The sequence below is a fragment of the Sciurus vulgaris genome, assembly GCF_902686455.1.
Source record: "Sciurus vulgaris genome assembly, chromosome: 12".
NCBI lineage: Eukaryota > Metazoa > Chordata > Mammalia > Rodentia > Sciuridae > Sciurus > Sciurus vulgaris.
In genome coordinates, this window is record NC_136473.1 from 77,887,602 (window position 1) to 77,909,255 (window position 21,654).

Here is a 21,654-nt window from a genome sequence, read left to right on the forward strand (position 1 = left end):
TTATCTCTAATCGTCACAGTGACCTGCAGGTAGGTGTTAAGTGTCCCCATTTTATAGATAAAGAAACTGCCTTCTTTCTATGACTCAGGCAAAGGAGGACAGCAGGGCAGTGAAGAGATAACCAGGTATCCCAGGGAAGGGAAAAACTTAGGCTGAAGGATCTTCCTGAAGGGGTAAGAAATGACTCTTCTGTGCCCAAGTGCTCATGGTGGCTTTCCCTGCGTCAAACAGACCTTGAAACGCTTGAGAGCTCTGTAATCTCTTCAGGAAATTAGAAGAAAGCCACTAGTCCCTAGAACCTCAGGGTCAGAGACTTAGAAAATAGTCATCAATGGATTCAGTCCTGACTGCTCCATTAAAGCCTGAAGCAAACACAGCCTCCAACCCACCAACCTCTACCTGGCCTACTAGGCCCACAAGTGTAACAGGTGCACCCTTGAGTCCTGTGGTGAAGGATCCTTGCCACCTAACTTCACCGCGGGCACCCAGAGTTAGTAGTACTGAAAGGAGAGCTCAGGTTTCCCAACTTCAGGTCCAATGTTTTTTCCACGTCTCCCTCACCATCCTTCCAACAGATATTTATAGAGCACCCACTATGTGCCAAGATCTATGGTAAGAGTTGGAGACAAAGATAATAGATAACTTAATCGTTTCATGCTGCCTGCGTCTGCACATTAGCCAGATGGGTCGATTGCTGAGCTTCCCTGCCCACCACCACCAGTGGGGCATAGAACAGGTAAGTGTTGACGGGAGGATAAAGGAAGTGGAACCTGGGCTGCTGCCTACTCATTCACCTGCCCAAACCGGGCAGTAAAACTTTCCATGGAGGGATGCACATGAGAACATGGGAACATGGTGGAGGTGGGGAGCAAGAAGTAATAGGAAAGAGAAGTGCGGATCCCTGAAAGCAGATCAGAGAGACCTCCTTTCTCCTCAGCATAAGGAAGAGCCTTGAGCCTCACCTTTGGGGAGGGAGCGAGCACTGATGTTGAATACAAGAGGTGGAAGCTGAACTCTGCAGCCACCTCTCAACCTCTGTACCTCACTGACTCTGTAGCTCTGCACCTCCTCCCTCCTGCCCCTGGTTTCTCTCTGGGGCTCCTACCCTCTAACAGTCATGCATGCTGAATGGACGGGGCCAGCTTTCCCAGAATGTAGAAAGCTAAGCTTTGCATGTCTACTCTGTGAGTCTGTGCTCTCATTTCACTGAACTCCAGGGAAACTTATTGGAGAGCCGATAGCCACAATGAGCTTAATACTTTCTCATGAGTGATAAATAATGGAGAGGTTTCAACTGTTCCCCAAAGGAAGTCAAGGGCAGTATTATTTGAGCATAACAGGATTGCTTTCTATTCCAAGAAGCCAGGTCAGAAAGCTCAGCCCTGGGAGAATCCAGCCCCAGCCCCAGGAAAACTGTCTAGCACTAACTCTTCCTTAGAACTGAGGTCTCTTTGGGACCAGGCAGGGAGATTCATGGTATGTTATAAAGGATAGAGCTGCCTGCTATATGCTGGCCACCAGGATGCCTGGGCATTAGATCCTCTTCCTATATCACTCATGGCCACACATTTCAGTGGGATGTGGTCTGAGAGGCTGGCAGCACCATTATGCATAGGTAACTTGACTCAGGACTGATGGGAACTTTGAGATTCTCACTATCAGTAGAATCACTCCTCTGATCTACTCTCCAGAAAGTCTCTGTCAAAAGGCAAACCATATATTTTCAAATTATTATGCTCATCTCTCTAATGTAATGAATTTTAAAAATTTCTATAATAAGGTTGAAAATTGAGGTGATATTACTGGCAGGGATAATTCATTTACTCATTTGTGCTTATTATATTCTGAAAGAACATTTAACCAAAATCTATTAGTCTTCTACTACTTGTTAATAACTGAGTTGGTCTTAGAACTTCAGGGTTGAAATTTTTGCCTTGAGGCAATGAATGAGAATCTCTGTGGGTGAGGTTGGACATTTTACCATTTGTCCAGAAGTTCCAACATGCCACCGCATTGAACGACCATGTTGAGAGAAGGATGCATGGAAGTAGAGAGAAGAACTCCCAGGTAGCGTTGGGTCCTACTTGGGCTCTAATCCTGCACAGCTGTGTGATTTTGCCCCTTTGACTTTCAGGTTGGGCTTTCTTCTGGAAAATGAAACAATGAGAACTGATGGTCTTGAGGTCCTTTCCATCACTCTTCATCCTTTTGATTGGAACTAAAGGGTGAGTGAGTCCCTTTCAATTGTGATATGCTGTGACTCTACAAGATATCTTACGGTGAGAGGAACCAGAGACTTCTGGGGAGTCCCTGAGGCCAAAACCAGTCAGGCTGAGCCTCTGCCCTCCATACTCACTTTTTAAAAATGTTTAATTTTTTTTTTTTAAGTAGTGGGGATTGAATTCAGGGGTGAGTCAAGTAGCTCATTCTTTGTATTAAATCTCCAAATACACTCTCTTGATACAACTATAGATATTGATATAGACAGAGATCTATGGCCTATTAATTCCTTCTTTGGAGAATGCTGACTACCACAAGAATGGTAATACATTATAGTTATAATTTAAAAGTCCTTATCCTTGCAAAATAGATATATGATATATGAACATATAAATGAATGATATTATTTCAGACATCTGCTTCAAAATAATCTTGAGGTGGAGGGGAAATGGATGAAGATTTAGATGAAACAAGATTGTTTTTATAGAGATAATTGTGAAATCTGGAATGGAAACTTGAGGTTTCCTTAAGCTATTCTTTACCTTTGTAAATGATTAAATTTTTCTTTAATTAAAAAATTTTAAATGGAAGAAAATACCTCCAGAAAGTTGAAAAATAGAGATAGTATGGGGGATTACTTTTTTCCATAACAACTAGTATGGAATCATATGACTATAATCGTGCATATAACATATTTTAAAAATTAAAAAGTGAGGAGGACCTACCATATGCATAATACTTAATGGTAAAACTTTAGATACATTCTTATTAAAGTTTACAACATCAATGATTCCTGCTTTTCAAAATTGTACTAGACTCTTAACCTTCACAATAAGACAAGAAAAACAATTAAGAGCTAAATAGATTGAGAATAAAAGATCAAAAATATTGTTGTTTGCAGATAATACTCTATGCATAGATAACCAAAATAATTTACAAACTGCAGAAAAATAACAAGATACCAAATCAAGAGAATTGCTATATACTGGCAATAAGTAATTAGTTATTAATTATTAGAAAGTATGGTAGAGGGCTGGGGATATAGCTCAGCTGGTAGAGTGCTTATCTCGCATTCACACGGTCCTGAATTCAATCCCCAGCATCATAAAAAAATAAATAAATGAATAAATAAATCTCATGCTAGTCAACTTAAAAAAAAAGAAAGTATGGTAGAGCAAAATAATATGTATAATGAAAACATAAACTATAAGATACATGGGAATAAATCTATCCCAAAATGGGAAGACATTTATGAAGAAAATTACAAAACATTATTGAAGGACATAGGAAGAGACCTAAAATCTTAAATATATTGATCCTCCTCCATATTAATCTCTAAATTCAATGCTTCAATCTAAAAGCTCAACAGAACTTTTTGTGGAACTATGTGAACTGATACAAAATTTCACAGTTTCAAAATTTTGAGAAGCATTTTGAATATAAGAACAAGGGAAAGCTTGTTTTTACCATTTATTAAGTTCATTATAAAGTTAGAGTGCCTGAAATAGGGAAACACTGGAACAGGGATAGAAAAATAAATTAATAGAACATACCAGAGATCCAAGAAATAGTCTCATATGGAATTTGAAAGATGACATATTACAGGTGATAATTGGGTAATATCTGGCCATAGGGAGTGATGGACTTGCCATGTAGGAAAACAAAATAAGGTTGGATTTCTGCTTCACACATACACAAAAATAAATTCCAGAGGGACTGTAGACCTAAACATGAAAAACAGAAGTTAAACTTGTTACAAGAAAAGGTAGGGGAGAATATTGCTATTCTGGAGGTAGGAAACACAAGAAAAGGAGAATAATTAGATAATAATTTAAATGTTCCATGTAATCCCACACAAAGTTAAAAGATCAGTAGATTAGTCAATTGCAGTATATGAGAATAGATGAAAGATTCACATCAGAACATAGAGAAGTCCTGAAAATTCATAAGAAAAACAACCTAATGTAAAGTCTTGCAGAGGAGATAAAAAATTCAGAGAGGAGGAAATCCAAAAACTATATGAAAAGAGGCTCATAACTTGTAACCAGAAAAAAACAAAAGCAAAATGAGATGATATTTCACACTTATAATATTGGTAAAAATTTAAAAACATGATGATGAGAATGTTTGGAAACTAAAATTCAGCTGTTGGGACAATTAATTTAGAGATTAAAATTTTAGAATATGGCTTACCTAATTGAAAGTTCATAATTGTATGACCCAACAATGCTTATACCCAGTACATACTTCTAGATATATACCTGAGAGAAACATATGTGAACACGGGAGACATAAAATCATTGTAACATTGTAATACTGGAACATAAAAACATTCATTGTAGCATTTAAGCAAATAAGTGTACATGAATCAAAACATCATATTGTACCTCATAAATGTGTATGATCATCATCAATAAAAATTTTAAAAGAAATATATCCACATATAAGTAATAAATAAACAGTGGGGGAAACCTGGAAATAACCTAAATTATAAAAGTAGAATTATGGATACATAAAAGGTACTATATTCACATGATTGAATACTATGTTGTAAGGAAGAATGAACTAGATCTACGTATCAGCATAAATAGATCTCAAAAGTATGTAGAATTTAAAAGCAAGTTTCAGAATAATACATATAGTATGATACCACTTAAACTATATATATATGATACCACTTACTATATATATAAATATATATATATATATATATATTTATTTATTTATTTATTTCAGTGCTGGGGATTGAACCAGGGTCTAGTGCTTGACAGGCAAGCAAGCACTCAACCAACTGAGCTGTATCCCCAGTCCCTAATATTTTTAAATCACACATTTTACTACATCCAGACTACATTCAGAAATGAATGATTGGGAACAAGGAACTGGAGACAAACACAGACAAACTCTTTGAGAAGTTTCACTGAGAAAGCAGAAGGGACTACCACAGTAGGAGTTGGTATAGTGTCTAGGGAGTAGTTACAATTGATTTTTTACAGTACTAGAGCATATAGGAGTGATCTGGCAGAGAGACTGAAAATAATCACTCATACAGAGCAAATTCCTTGAGAAAGTAGAATCTTGGGCTGAAGAGCACAAAAAGAGATAAATTTGTAGGCTTTACAGGAGGTAGAAACTTCCAGAAGTGGTGCTAATTGCATGTGCGGGTGGGTGACATTGTAGAGGGGTTTGAATCCAGATTGATTAAAGGCAAGACAAAGGACCTCCCTACCATTGCAGATCCTGCCCTTCCTGAGATTCTTGACCACCTGCTATTATCACTCCTAAGGAAATCTGCTCTAGAGCTCGCAATAACGCACTTCGTGCTTGTGAACTCGTGGAAGAGAAAACGAATTCCAATACCACGCAATATCTCGGTTGACCTGGAAGTTTCCTGTGGGCCTGGTGGTGTTTACTTAATTTGTACCCTCAGTCCCCAGCCTCTCACACAATGATGGCGCTCAGGTTGGACCTCATAAATACTGCAGCTGTGCTTTGGACAAAGTGCGCTGGACTGGTTCGGGTCCTGCCTCTACTGCTTGCTGGTCTGCAATCTTGTAGGGCAAATTATGCAACTTCTCCAGGACTTGAGTTTCTGTCTCACAGTGTGGTTAATTGCATTTATATATTTTGGCAGCACCTAGCTGCTTTTCATGAGCACCTAGCTCATGAAAAGTTCTCAGGACAGGATAGGATTTAAGACTTCCCCTGGAGGCGCAAATACGCGGAATTTTTCCCTACTTATCCTACCGGAGCTCCCAGGTCTAGCTCCTTCCATCTCTCCACCCTGACTCTCCTTCCCCATAAATGTCTTCACTTTTTCTTCTTCTTCCAATAGATAGTTCCCGCCCGAGACTGTGCGGTAGGATGTCAGCTCCCAAGTGACGGCTCCATCTAGCGATGTGCCACCTCGAAGATAGATCCTTCGCGAGTTAAACGGGAGCCCCAGGCAGGGGGCGTGCCACAACGCTGCCAGCCTTACGGTCCGGGTCCCTGCGTAGGTGGGAAGAGGCCACCTCTTTCACACATGCACAGCGCGGGCTTGCGTCTGTCCGGAGGGAGTCGGAGTCTCCAGGGTGCGCGTGTAGAGGAGTTTATCTGCCAGTCCATGGGTCCTGCCGGCTGGTGAGAGCTTGCTTGCGGCGCTGGGTTCTTTTTATTCGCTCCCCGTCCCTGGGTCACCGCCCCCTCCCCCAGCAGCCTGGTGGGTGCCTGTGAGCCTCTCTCCGCCCTCCCCCTGCAGGAGCCAACCCGCGAGCCCTGGTCTCTCTCGACTCTGATGCAAGCGCATAAAACCCGTTGGGCTCCAGCCCCTGCGCTCCGCTGCCACTTACCGGTGAGAACCGGCCGCTAGGCTGGAACCTGCAACTTTGCGGGCCACACCTATGATCCTGGATCGCACCTTTGAGCAGGCTTAGAGGCATCGGCTCTCCACTTCCGGAAAAGTTGGGAGAAAGTGAATTTGGGGTGACTTGGGAGGAGTGGCAGCTGCCCTAGGTCTCTCCTTACCTGACACCTCACCCGGCACAGCCTCCTCTGTTCTTCCCAAGCCAGCATCCCATCTGCCCGATCCTTTTCTTTCCTGGATTCCCCTGCTGCCCCTGGGATCAGCTGTTTTCTCCTTTCCTATCCCAGTCTCCCTCCTCTCTCTATCCCTGTCCTCAGAATTGTTACTACTTGCTTTTCTCCCTTGTCTTTCTCTCCTTAAACTTTCCCCTTGATACTTCATTCACACCCTTCCTCCATCTCCCCACCCCCAGCAAACCTTGACCATGGATTCTGAGTCTTCTTGGACTACCATACTCAACCCCGGGGGCACCCTCTCTGCCCCCAATGCCACAACACCCTGGCTGGGTCGGGACGAGGAGCTGGCCAAGTTGGAGATTGGCATCCTGGCTACTGTCCTGGTGCTGGCCACAGGGGGCAATCTGGCTGTGCTGCTGACCCTGGGCCAGCCAGGCCGCAAGCGCTCCCGCATGCACCTGTTTGTGCTGCACCTGGCCCTGACTGACCTGGGTGTGGCACTCTTCCAGGTGCTGCCCCAGCTGCTCTGGGACATCACCTACCGCTTCCAGGGTCCTGACCTCCTCTGCCGGGCTGTCAAGTACCTGCAGGTACTCAGCATGTTTGCCTCCACCTACATGCTGCTGGCCATGACAGTGGACCGATACCTGGCCGTCTGTCACCCCCTGCGCAGTCTCCAGCAGCCCAGCCAGTCCACTTACCCACTCATTGCTGCTCCCTGGCTGCTGGCCGCCATCCTCAGCCTCCCTCAAGTCTTCATTTTTTCTTTGCGGGAGGTGATCCAGGGCACGGGGGTGCTGGACTGCTGGGCTGATTTCCGCTTCTCCTGGGGGCCACGGGCCTACATCACCTGGACCACTATGGCCATCTTTGTCCTGCCTGTGGCCATACTTACAGCCTGCTACAGCCTCATCTGCCATGAGATTTGTAAGAACCTAAAAGTCAAGACACAGGCTGGGAGGGTGGAAGGAGGAGGCTGGAGGACTTGGGACAAGCCTTCACCTTCAGCCCCAGCTTCAGCCACTCGGGGGCTACCATCTCGGGTCAGCAGCATCAGCACCATCTCTCGGGCCAAGATCCGAACAGTGAAGATGACCTTCATCATTGTGCTGGCCTACATCGCCTGCTGGGCACCCTTCTTCAGTGTCCAGATGTGGTCTGTGTGGGATGAGGACGCGCCTGATGAAGGCAAGTATCTGGTCTCTGTGGGGGGGTGAGGTAGGAAAGAGCGGGGAAGAAGAACCTTAGGGTTAGAGCGGGGGTTACAATGCCTCCCAGGACTAGGCAGGTGACAAATCAGTGAAGCATTTAGGAAAGTTGGTGCTTGTTTGTCTTGGTTCATCTTCTGTAACATTGCTGTAACAGAGCACCCGAGACTGAGTGATTTATAAAGGAAATAAATTTAGTTCTTACTGCTCTGGAAAATCCAAAGTCAAGAGTCTGCATCTGGTGAGGGACTCTCTGCAGAGTCCCAGGGTGGCACCGGATATCACATGATGATAGGACGTAGGAGAAAGTCAAGCTGACTTTAATAGCAGATATTCTTGTGATAACAAACCCACTTCCTTGATAATTCATTAATCCATCAACCCATGAGTGGATTAGTCCATTCATGAGGGCAGAGCCCATGACTCAGTCCACCTCCCAAAGGTCCCACCTGCAAGTATAATGGACATATGACTCTGGGGATTATGCTTCCAGCACATGAATTCTGGAGGACAAACGTTCAAATGTGTGAAGAAGGATAGATACCACTCTGTTTCAACCTAGCAATGCTCTGTGTCTTTCATGTGAAATTTCCTGATTTTTTAAGTTTTGATAACTAACTTAACAATTTAAAAATACTATGTGATGCTGATGAACTGTAACTGTTGGCAGATTTTCCCAGCCAACTTCCAGTTTGCCAGATGGGCTTTTAGAATCCTAAGAAAATAGAGTTGAAAGGATTTTTTTTTTTTTTTTTTTCCAAATGATCTGGTCCAGGATGACAATTTGTGACCCAGAAACTCTTTCTCTCGATACTTTTCCCTCCTGTACCTAAACATCACTTTAAGATCCATCTCAATGGCCACTTCTGATTAATTAGGGCTGACAGATGACAACCCTCACATTTCAAGTTCAGACCCTTTTATTGTGTCAATGAAGAAACAGAAGCTCAGAGAGGAACCATGACTTGCCCAAGGCCACACAGCAAGGGAGTGGCAAAGTGAATGTTGAACCCATGTCTTCTGCCTCCTTGTCTTTTCCCTCAACCCCAGCCCTGCTCATATCCCTGGTTCTAAAAGTGGTTCCACGAGGAGAAGGGCCTTCCTCTTACATGAAAAACATGTGGGTTCCCCCAAGAGTTCTGTTTCAGCTGGCACATGGCAGGACTTGCCTTTTACTGGGGTGAGGTAGGTTCGGGAGCTGGAGACACTGCCTGATAGTCTGGACATTGGAGGTGAGCTGTTCTCAGGAAGGCAGGGCCTGTGTCTGGGCAGCCTATGTGTTGGAGGCTGATGTTCATGTGCATCTGTTTCTGCTCCCCTCAGCAGGATCAGGGCATGGGACCATGCAGGAGGACTCTCTGGGCGCCTGTGATTGGTGTGACTGTGCTCTGCAGCACACCTTAGAGTGTGCACCACTCAGGACACATGCTGGGGACACCAGGCAAGTGCCTTAGGGAGGCCCTGTCAGGTTCCTCTGGAAGATTCCTGAGAGTTCATTGTCCAGCAGCTCAGGCTACCAATTCCTACCAGCCCTTACCGAGTTGTCCCCCTGGAGTTTTTGTTTCTAATCTCATTTTGGTCATCCTGACACACACTCAAGCCAAATGCTTTGCTTTTCTGGAGACCTGAAATAGAGGGAGGCAGAGAATTTAACACGACCATGAGAAGAAATGCAAAAATAATGTCCAACTATGATGGTCCCATTATATAAGAAGTTAGCTACCCTTTGACATCAGTCTGGACAAGAGACTGTTTGTAAATTATCCTATAAGCAATAAGCATATTAAATCCAACCAACTACTAGGGATCTCCTTGCCCTAGCCAAGGCCAGACTAGAAGGAAGGAGAGCTTCCTGGTGCCAAGCTGAGTCCTCATGCTGCTGTGGGCTGACCTTCTCTATTGCACATCTGTGTAAGTTGAGGCTACAGAGGTAAAATAACGGGTCCAAAATGCCACTGCTAATAGGAGATGGAGCCAAGACTTGAATTGAGATTTCTATAGGCCATTCTTTAGCCATAGCATGGTTTTACTCTGAAAAACTGCAACCCAGCCAATGGCACCAGGGGTGAGGTGGTCATTTGCCCCTTTAATGAGGAACATACGAGAAGATGGGCATCTTGCCAATCAGCCAGTGTGGTCCTCCCTGCTTGCCTTAGTATCCACCATCCTCATAAGCTTGTCCCCAACACCTTGTTCTTCACCTCTGCAGAGTGATTTAGCACTTACCCAGGTTCCTTAGTATAGGAACAAAGCATTACTCTACAGACAATGTGTTCTTTCAGAAAAATGAAAGCATTTTGGACAGGGGTTCACTACTTTAAACTTACTTTTCAATACATCCAGTTCTCCTCCACAGCACATTTGTCTCCTGGCCTCCTGGCTCTGAGTCTTTGGTCAGAGCCTGTCTTTCTCTCTGTCCCTACCCCTGTCCCCACTGTCAGCTGAGTTTCTGCCTGGACCAGGTATGGTGGATCTGCCCTCAAGGGCTGAGAAGCAGAGCCCATGTTCTCTGGTGCTTCCTCGTGGTACATCTCCCGCCCTGTAGTGTACCTGGCACAGATGGGCCAAGTCAGACAGATGCCTCCTATGCCAAGGAACTTGTAGAACAACTGTCACTAGCTTCATCCGAGCACTAAATGTGTATTGATGGAGCAGCCAGGATGAATAGCATCCCCTTAGCCAAAGCGACTTTGCAAGTCTTCTGAAGCTCATGGTTAACTAGGCACCAACAAGGACCTAGGCAAAACTGGAGACTGTCCCTCCTCACTCAGATGTTCCCGCTTCACACACACTCACTCTTGTGCCCTAGAGCGGTAGAGGGAACACGGTCCATCCAGACCCAGAGGCCTTGGGCTCCCCGCACCCCTATTTGTGGCTCTTATCAAACGTTTTATCCCTCTGTTATCCCTTCTCTTGGGCCACAAGAGGTCACACCATGAGCACACCCATGAGAGATGTGCAGGAGGAGCCAGTTTGCCTGAAGCTTTGACAATGCTTTACAGAGCAGGCACTTGAGCCGTGCCTTTGCGTTTGCAGGTTGAAGCTCTGACGGGTGCGGGATCTCTGCTTGGGAAAGCTGGGTTCCAGCTGCATTTCTTATTCACTGTGCTGCAAAAGTTGGAAAGATTACATCTAAATTTCTTCTCAGCTCTGACATTGCTTTCAATAATTCTACAGTAAGCCCCCTGTGCCATAGCGGTAACCATGGAGGACCCAGAAGGCTGGTGCCCATCCTGCAGCCTGCCTGTTGGCCTGGGGAGCTTCATTAGCCTACTGAAAGATTGTATCTGGAAGGAACCTTTTCAGAGTTTGGCATTCTTGCATTTTGACTGCCCAAGAGAGAAATTTGTTTTTCCCTACAAAGGCGGGCAAGGGGCGGGGTGTCAGTGTGTTCCCTAGGGACAATCTGAGAACATGGAAAAAGCACTGGAATGGGAGGCTCAGATGTATCTAGAAGCTGCGCTCTCTCCTGTGCTTAGAAATGAAGCCATGGGGACCTCTGGAACACCCAGGCTCTACTGATCGTCCTCCCTGGTCCCTGGCACAGGCCTGGCATAGAGGCAGTACTCAACATGTATTCAGTGATGAATGGCAGAATGAGTCGGGCTGGCCCTGAAAGGCAAAGACAGAATCTGGAGGGCAACATGGGAACAGAGGCAGAGGGAGCTGCACTTGCTTATTTTCCCTGTTTTACAGAAGCTGTCTCATCCCAGGTCTACATCCATTAGGTTAGAATCCATTCTAGGCTTTAGAACAAAACAAGTTTCTCCTATTTGAGCTGCTCCTCTTCCTAACAACATGTACCCTTCTAAACTCAACTTAAACTTACCTCCTGCTCTCACCCTACAGTAAGTTAAAACAAACAAAATCAGTTTGGTAGACTCTGGAGTCAGAAGACCCAGGTCAAGTTCCAGTCATGCTGCTTTCTAGCTATAGAACCCCAAGCGAATCCTTTCTCCTCTCTGCAACTCGGTTTCCTCATCTGTTCAGCAGAGGCCTGGCCTCTTTCCCGAGTCCCTTCTATCCATCATCCCAAGGCTTCTTGTGTTTCTCTTGTGGCAGATTCCACCAATGTGGCCTTCACCATCTCCATGCTTTTGGGCAACGTCAGCAGTTGCTGCAACCCCTGGATCTACATGGGCTTCAACAGCCACCTGTTACCACGTCCCCTGCGTCATTGTGCCTGTTGCTGGGGTGCCCGGCCCCGCATGCGCAGACAACTCTCCAGCAGCAGCTTCTCCAGCCGCCGCACGACCCTGCTGACCCGCTCCAGCTGCCCACCCACCCTCAGCCTCAGCCTCAGCCTCAGTTCCAGGCCTGGGCCTGCAGAGTCACTGAAGGACTTAGAGCAGGCGGAAGGGGATGCCACCACGGAGATGTGATTATGGTTTTGTAGATATACTCCTTTAAGAGGCCACTCAGAACTGGGCAGAGCTGGTCATGGGACACATGCCAATAATCCCAGCAGCTCAGGAGGCTGAAGCAGGAGGATTGCAAGTTCAAAGCCAGCCTCAGCAATTTAATGAGGCCCTAAGCAACTCAGCAAGACCATGCCCTGTCTCGAAATAAAATATTTTATAAAGGGCTGGAGATGTTGCTCAGTGGTTAAGCATCCCTGAGTTCAGTCCCTAGTACCAATAAATAAATAAATAAATAACCACTCAGCTCTAAGAAGCCTCCTTGGGCTTCCTTAAAAGGAAAGGCCTTAAGCTGAGTGTTATGCATGAGGAAAACATCCTGGCCTTTCAGGGATAGAGAACCAGTCACTGGGACATAGGTCCTAATGGAACCAAGGCTCTAAGAAGACAAGAGGACCCATGGCCTCCCATTCACTGGGCTCTGTGGCCCATGGAAGCCCCTGTCTATCTGCCCATGTGGAGCCAGGCTTAGGAGACTCCCAATGCCAGTAAGGCTTCTCCTGCTTACATAAGCTGCTGCCCACACCCCACCCTTGTTCCATCTTCTGACCACAGTTCCTGGCCAAAATGTCTACAGTAAATAGATACTATTTACTGTAAATATCCATCATGATGTCTAGAAGGTAGATGGAATACCAAAGACACCCCAAAGACCTGGGTTGGAGTCTTGGATTCACCCCTTTTCTCCTTGTATTGATTTAGCAAGTTGTCCAATCTCTGAGCAGCACTGTCCTCATTTATTAAGTAAAGGTAGCAATGCCAGTTTGTTGGAAAGGATTTATAAGACTGTAGGCTATAGCACTCTTTGCTGATGTCAGAGAAGATAATGAGGGCCTGGTTCCAGATTGTCTCTGTTATGGGGCACAACTTAAGAACAGACTGATCACCACTGAGAAGTCCAAATTTGAGAGTCTTTACTAGCCGGCCGGCTGACTGTCTCCCACAATGCCCCAAAAATGACTACTGGGAGAACAACCTGACCATAGTGTTACAGGGGTTTTTAAACCATAAGTCAGTAATCAATCACAAGTGTCTGTTGCTATGATTTAAAACCACAAACTAACATCATGAGTTCTGAAATCATTAGCAGAGGGGGAAGTGGGTCAAAATGACCTTACTTAGGTACAAACTAAAGAATGCTTACTAACATCTAGACAATCACTGTTGACATGGTACCTTGATTGGGAAAAATAGGAATCAAAAAAAGAACAATTTTATATTATATAAGAATTGCCTCAATCCTCAGCACCGAAAAAACAAACAAACAAACAAACAAACAAAAAACAATTGCCATTTTTGTTGCCAAACATATCATGCTAAGCAACTGTTGATGGGTACAGATGTGTTCCCATGGGAGAAGCATTTCCTACATAACATGGAGTCTCGAGGTAAAATGGAGTCTGTTTAGTCATTACCCTTACAGCCTGGCCTATAACATTTCCATGGAGTCAAATATGTCAGCCCATCGCAGTCTATAAGGGGTAATTTCCAGGATCCTGGGCCTGGAGGGTCTACAGTTCAGGAGAAGTTCACCTGGGATCAAGATTGACTCTACTCTTTGCCTTCATTAGCACCCCTTCTTACTGAAGCCAGAATTGGGAACAGGTAGTTAGTGTAGAAATAGGGGATCAGGTCAAATCGAGGAAATGGCCATAAAATCATCTGCCTCTGGAAGTTGGAGACTGCCCCTGGAAGAATGGAATGTCAAGGATCTCCGGAGCCCATTGATTACCAAATTTACCTGCCTTTATCAAGGACTGCAAGCATGGAGCTGCTAATTAATGCCCCCTGGGCCCTTGCCTGCCTGAATCACCTTGGCCCTCCCCCTGCCCATGGCTTCTCACTTAATGCAAAACCAAGCCTAGTCACGTAGGCAGGAAGGAGAGATAATGGGGGGGGGGGGGGGAGAGAACTGGAGAACAAAAGAGAATTTAACCTATAAAAGATGTAGGGTGCGCTCACTTCTTGGGACTTTAGAACATCAGCCATGGCCCCCTTCTTCCTGCCGGGAGAAGTCTGTAATATTAGCTTTAAATAAAACCTGCTTAATCTGCTTGCCTTGGCGTGCTTCTCTAGTGTTCAATCTTCAACATTAGAAGGAGCAGAACTAGGCACCGGTAAACGGCGGTATCAGATTTGGAGGTCCCACCGAGATTTACGCCGAGGTAAGTAAGCTTCTCTCTCCACGCACCCCACATCTGTTTGGAGTGCATCTTTCTGTCTCTTTATTTTTGGAGGGCAAAATGGGCACCCGTCGGCTACTTAAATGCAGTTAGTGCAGCCGCCATTCTTAAGACTCGGGTGAAAGGTTTCCCGGCCCAGGCAAGTTTCCAATCACCTGTTCTGCAGGCATGTTGGACTCTGCTGAAGCCGTTTCCTACTTTTCTGTCCAGGCCCGGAGCGCAATTGCTGTGAGTACACAGTGTCCCTAGTCCTGATCTGCCCAGGATGCGTGGAGGTGGAGGAAGGGTTGGAACAACTGCGGGGTTCTCGGCCCGGGCTACTCTCGGGTGGACCCCAAAGGTTCCTTCTCCGGACTCCACCTCCCGACACCCCTGAGGGGTATCCAGAGTGATCGGTAGACGAATGGCACCGAGGGAAAGCGCCAATTACCTTTGCCTCCGTATGGGCCACACAGTGCACAACACTCCCGCACATCCACTCCCTCCTAGATGCTCCCCTTCCCTTGCCGGTCAGATATTAGGAATTCAAGCTGTAGGATTAAGGCCTGGGATGATTAGTGTGAAAATGCCCAGGTTCCCTTTGTTCACATAGTTAGCCTTCACTAGTGTAGACACTAGAGTCTCCCCATTACTGTTCCTGTGCTTAAATGTGCTCACTCAGAGTGTTCTCTTTAAGCTGCAAGAGGGAGGCATTTAAAAACCCCTCCCGTGAGACCCTCCAAGCAAAGGGCGTTATACACCTAACAACCAATAGATGTCCCCTCACCCTCTGGAGATTCCTTTAGTCTACAGGGCAAAAAGATAAGCAAAAGGCACGCTTTTTACTTGTCATCGTTTTTCACAATTAGGAGTTTATAGTGGCAGGAGGAAAGCAGTAATGCCCTTAAGTCTGAATCCTCCCAGGGTCCCTAGCACTTTGCCGAAGGAGGCCAGAAATAACTTTGGCAAAGCCAGGTAGTGAGAGACGGGTTTTCTGGACCATAAGGAAGCTCAAAGTTAGGGAGACGTCCCTAATACTTCTAACTCAGGGAGCTTCTCTCTCAACAGTATTGCCAGGTTCACCACTAGCCTGCATACTGCTAAATTGCAAATGATCAAGAAAAGTGCCTTTCATATGTTACCATGCTTGACATAAATGATCTCTACCATGAGAAGTGAAAGACTTCAGGAATCACCTACTAAGGGAGGAAAATCGAGGGGACCCTCCCAACTTAAGACAGACAAAAATAAATTTAAGGAGGCTTTTGGAGGATCCTAATAAATATTGAGATGTTTCAAAACTTATGCCAGGCATGACTTCACCTGGAAAATTATGCTATTAACCATCTAGAGCACAGGCAGTTCCCAGAAACCATCCTAACTGGGATTTGAATAATGAGTAGGATGCCTAAAAAACTATTATGCAGCCTTCAGGAAAGTCCTGCTATTTTCATAGAGAGACTTAAGAAAGCAATAAGAAAACACACCACTCTGAATCCTGAATCCATAAAGGGCCACCTACTTTTAAAGTATAAATTTACCATTTAGTCAGCCCCAAATATTTAGAGGAAATTACAAAAATTGGCACATGGCCCTGATCAATCCTCAGATGATCTTCTCCAGCTTGCATCTTCCGTTTTTTTTAATAGACATCAAAAGGAAAAAAGGGAACATATAGGCAAGGAAAAGGACTTATTAAAGATCATTCAAACTGATAGAAACTTTTAATGCCTTGCAATAGTCCATGCAATTTGCCCATTTTAGGAGTTAAAAAGCAAACTGCCTAGTCCAAAACCTTAGAATAATGAAGCAGTAATTTCCCCCACCCTTAGTTCTTAATCCATATACTTTTATCTTGTATTCCAACTGCTGCTTGGTTTACTAAGTTAGATTTAAAAGATGACTTTTCCTGTTTATGCTAGACTCTGAATGGCAATTTCTGTTTGCCTTTGATGAACCAGATACTGTATCTCAACTAACCTAGACAGTGTTGCCTCAGGATTTAGATGGCCCTCACCTGTTCCGGACAAACCTTAGCTAAGGACTTAACAAAATTCAGAGATAAAACATCTGTTATTGTTCTCCAGTAAGTAAATGACATCCTTTATGTGCCTCCACCCAGGAGGAATATCAAAAGGCCATTTTAGAGCTCCTAAACTTCTTAGCTAATAGGAATTAAAAGATCTCAAAAATAAAGCTTAATTATGTCATCATTAGGTTCAATACTGCAGAACATAGCCACTATAGGACAATATTCTGCCCCAGGAATATCAAGAAGGGGCCTTACTTCAAGCTCCTGTCCTCCGCTTACCTATGAAGCAAGATTTAACTTGTTAGTCACAAAAGGGAAAATAAATCCTGGATAAGCAGCCATAGGCAGCTCAATAACCAATGGCATATCTCAGTGAAGAACTTAGCAAAGTAGCTTCATTCTCAAAAGTAATGGAAAATAAGGTCTCATAATTTTCTTTGACATCCAACCTGTCCTGATGAGATGGCTAAAATGTCCTAGGCACAAAGTTTCTGTTAAAATCTGTTAGATCCTTCCAGATTTCAGTCAAGGCTCACATTAAAAAAGCCTAAAGGCTCAGTAGGAGACCGGTCTCGAACCCAAGGGAAAAAAAAGGTAAAGAGAGCCTTATCTAAACTCCAGAAAAAGTAACTTTTATGGTACTTCAATAAAGTAATTAACGGCCGTATCATTTTTCCAGGACTCTTGTTTTTTTTAATTATATGGTTTTTTTTGAGCTCATGATTTTTTTTGATCAGTTCTATTTTTTTATTCAACTAGAGTTTTTGAACATCTGTTACATTGCAATGGAGATTCACCTATAAAGTTACAAGGCCTTTAATTTTGTGTTATTTGTATGTTGTGCTGTCTGATGTCATGTTTTGTCTGTATCAAAATTGAGCGCTCCTAAAATTAAAATTAAAAAAATGGATCCAGATACTCTCAATTCACGTGATTTAAAAAGGTTCAAATTGGGTAAAATAATAAAAGTAAAATGTCTTTGAAAATAACTCACAAGTCTCTAGGTGGTCAGGCTAATAAAATATTGATGTTAATAAAGTGTCTAATATCAATTGCTTCTAGGACTTTTCTTCAACAGGGAAGAGACAGCAAATACTCTTCAGGACACTTGTCTGATATCTTGGTTTTTACAGAATAAGTGAATTAGAGTTAACCTGTATGGGATTACTCAAATATGTTTGTAGAGACATCTGATTAATTTACAAAGTTAAAATGCTAATTGTTAAATAACATCGAGTACTTTTAACTCCTTAAATTCCATGGGGTATCATACTTAAACATTATTGGTGTTTTCATAGGTTGGTAAATAAAAGGGTTTAAACTTGCTTTGTGTCATCACTAAACTAAAAACAAGGTTACTAAGTTATGTCCTAACAAGTGCAATTCTATATACAAAGGGTCCCAAAAGTTTCAACTGTGTTTCAATTAGAGTACTATAAACAACAGAATATTTAATTTTATTAAAATAGAGTAATTTATCTAAATTCAGAAATTTCATAAGAGTTGTTTCAGAATGTGAACAAAAAGGGGTCTACAAATAGGAAAGAGAAAATAAAAGGTTCTGGGTATGGAACTACATTTAGTAAAAGGGAAAAGGAAATGTTTCTGGGTAAGAAAGTGCTTGTGTGATGAAATACATGAGGGTCTAAGTAAGTGCTAAGAAAGTCTGTGTGTAAGTAAAGGGCAAGTCTAAACAAGATTGTGGTAACTAAGTTGGTTGTATGTGTGTGAGACACCTAAAGCTATGTAAGTTTTTTCCTAAGGTAAAATACTAATGTTCTGATATAAACCAAATGACAAGGATTTCTTAGAAACACTAATTTACTCTTAGCTTTGTGTCTATTAAGTTTTATTCTTTAGAACAATTAGTCTTGAAAATTGGAGTGTATACAATTATGGTTAAACAACTGTTATAGAGTATTGTACTATGTTACAGAGTCTACATTTTTCTTTAAAAACTAAATTTGGTAAGATAAAAATGTCAAGGTAATTGTGAAATGGTCACTAGTTGTATATTAAATGTGTTCATATTTTTCAGGTACACAAGTTTTTAAAGCAGGGAATTTTATAAAGCTGCTATTCTCCAGATTAAACTTGTCTGTAATGGTAATTTTAAACTTATAAAGAGTAAATTTTATTGGGAATTAATTTCTATCATTTAATGTTCTATTATAGGACCTGATATCAATAGGGTATGTGTAAAATTTGTTACTTTTTACACTGAGATAAAGAATTTCAAATGTAAATGTATTTCTAAACATTAGAGTCTGACTTGTTTAAAGGTTAATATTGTAAAACATGAAAACATTTTGCCACTTATTCACACAAAAGGAAAGTTAAAAGCTCTCTCAGGCTTTCTTTAATTCATGTTTTAGATATAATGTTAAATTGTTTTAACTAGTGTTCATATAGACTCAAGAAACAATATGTGTAAACTTCTTAAAATGACATTTAAGAAAGAAGCAAAGATCAACATCAGAATTAGAACACTTAAGATCTGTAAAGAGCCACACCTTACCTGAGATAAGGCTCTGCCTCCCACCTCACTGTGTGTAGGATAGCTCCAAAATAAGCCAGACTTCAGCTTATTTAAAGTTATAGTCAAAAGATTGGTTTTTGTTGTAAAAGTACTGTGATCTCAAATAGGGGATATAATGTGGTCCTCAGTCAAAACTCAAAATAGCTATTATACAAACAAGATATATTTTTACTCTTGCTAATTTCATTTAGTAAAACTGTTACCTGTTGATGTTTTGCAGAAGTAGCTGCTTCAGGAACACACAACCTAGGTAACTTGTGATAATAAGCCATCACCTATAGAACAGATAGTGGTAACTTCTAGTACTAATACAGACTCCAGTTAGATAAAAGGGTAAATAACTGTAAAGTTATAGACACTGAAGTTGAAGCCCAGTACTCTTACTTTATGACTGGTGAGACTGGCTTGCTGGATAATTAAGATCCAACTTAGAAATTGGAGTTAAATACAGAGGTCAAGAAAAGTCCATATTTGGGTCTTGCCCTCAACGTCAGCCTGAACCCAGGGAATAAGAGAACTTCTCTAAGGAACGTTGCAACTCTGGGTCACACAACCTCCTGATCAAGGAGATTGTTGAGACTAGAGGATGAAAAATCACCCAGTGCATCTGCTGCAGAGGAGGGTCATGGAAAAGGGGAAACATCCCTTAATGCTTCTAAAGGAAGTCACCTCATCAAGAGACCCTGCCTAACCAAAGTCACTGGTGGAACCAGGAAGCCGCTCTTCAGTTCTGTACGAGTGACCCCTGTGGGAACTCAGCTGACTCTTTAACAAGACAGGAACCAGGTCAATTTGACCAGCTTGATCTTAGATACCCAGCAAAACAGTTAAAACCAAAATATAGCCATTCTTGGGCATTTAAAGGAAATAATAGTTAAATGTAACTTAAGATGTACACTTGTACTAGCCCACTAGAATAAAGACTGGAAGCTACAAATGAAAGATTCTTCAGCAAATGTGCCTGATAACTATCAAGAGAAACCGCCAGAGTCAGAAGTTTTAGTCAGTTTAAGACCTTCCTAAGCTACACAGGTATGATTATCTAGCCCTAAGTAACAGAAGTATAGAGATCTCTACTAAACACAGGTTATACCAATAAAGGGATATTTTACAAAATCAGGTGACATTAAGTAGCTTAACTATATTTTCTGAGGACATCAATGACATTAAGAGTTAAATGTTGTGTTTACATTCCTGATAATCTGGACAATGTTAAAGTCCCCAAATAAAGGCCTTGTCCTCTCCAGCCTTTGCTAGGCCTAGTTATGGGAACAATTTCTCAGTTCTTCCACCTCCTGGTGAGAGATTGACTTCTGTCATTTTCATGATACTCAGTGGCATGTTTCAGATGCTGCAACATTTACTTTGTACTAATCTCATTTCAGTACTCATGTCTTTTTGTTCTTCTATCATAGAAGCACCCACCCCCAGATGACTTTACAACCTGCTCTTCCCCAACCAGGCTTCTTCCTGGGACCCCTCGATTGTCCCGATTTTTAGAAAAGGAACTCCAAGCTGCTTGCCCCACGCCACCCACTTCCAGCTCGAAGAAGTCAGAGCGGTCATCGACCTCCTTCCCCAGCAGCATGGAGTTCCTAAGATAGAGGGGGGAATGAAGCCAGAATTGGGAACAGGTAGTTAGTGTAGAAATAGGGGATCAGGTCAAATCGAGGAAATGGCCATAAAATCATCTGCCTCTGGAAGTTGGAGACTGCCCCTGGAAGAATGGAATGTCAAGGATCTCCGGAGCCCATTGATTACCAAATTTACCTGCCTTTATCAAGGACTGCAAGCATGGAGCTGCTAATTAATGCCCCCTGGGCCCTTGCCTGCCTGAATCACCTTGGCCCTCCCCCGCCCATGGCTTCTCACTTAATGCAAAACCAAGCCTAGTCACGTAGGCAGGAAGGAGAGATAATGGGGGGGGGGGGAGAGAGAACTGGAGAACAAAAGAGAATTTAACCTATAAAAGATGTAGGGTGCGCTCACTTCTTGGGACTTTAGAACATCAGCCATGGCCCCCTTCTTCCTGCCGGGAGAAGTCTGTATTATTAGCTTTAAATAAAACCTGCTTAATCTGCTTGCCTTGGTGTGCTTCTCTAGTGTTCAATCTTCAACATTAGAAGGAGCAGAACTAGGCACCGGTAAACGGCGGTATCATTACCACTATTGTATTTTCTGTTTGGCACCACACAAGGGAAATTGACTTACGGGGTGTCTTTGGGAACCCCACTGTTTCTCCCATGTAAAAGTTGCTCTTGATCTTTTCCCAGAAGCTGATTCTGTCATATTAAAAAATAATTTGGGCCTCGGGGGCCAATTCCAGAAAGCATCTGGAGGATACTGTGGATCATCTGCATCTGTGAATGACAGCTTTTCAGGTTCTGTAGGAAGCTCTCATGGACAGCCTGAAAGAGTCTTAGATGGGACACAGAAGGCAGGAAGGCAAGAAGGGGGTTCTCGGCAGTCAATCCCATTCCTGGCAGCTAAGCCCAGGAGAAACTGAACGATGCTGTCTCTGGGTGGGACACTTGTGTAAAATGTTGATGCCATT

At 43.3% G+C, this 21,654-nt stretch overlaps 1 protein-coding gene across 1 annotated transcript; it reads left to right on the plus strand.

Annotated features, from left to right (window-relative positions):
- Positions 1 to 6,989: 6,989 nt before the first annotated feature.
- Positions 6,990 to 12,558, plus strand: AVPR1B (arginine vasopressin receptor 1B; the record flags this gene model as incomplete). The annotated part of the gene is made up of 2 exons (XM_079108228.1): positions 6,990 to 7,929; positions 12,012 to 12,558. 2 exons carry the CDS (start codon positions 6,990 to 6,992, stop codon positions 12,329 to 12,331), a joined length of 1,260 nt encoding a protein of 419 aa, XP_078964354.1. The 3' UTR covers positions 12,332 to 12,558.
- Positions 12,559 to 21,654: the final 9,096 nt, after the last annotated feature.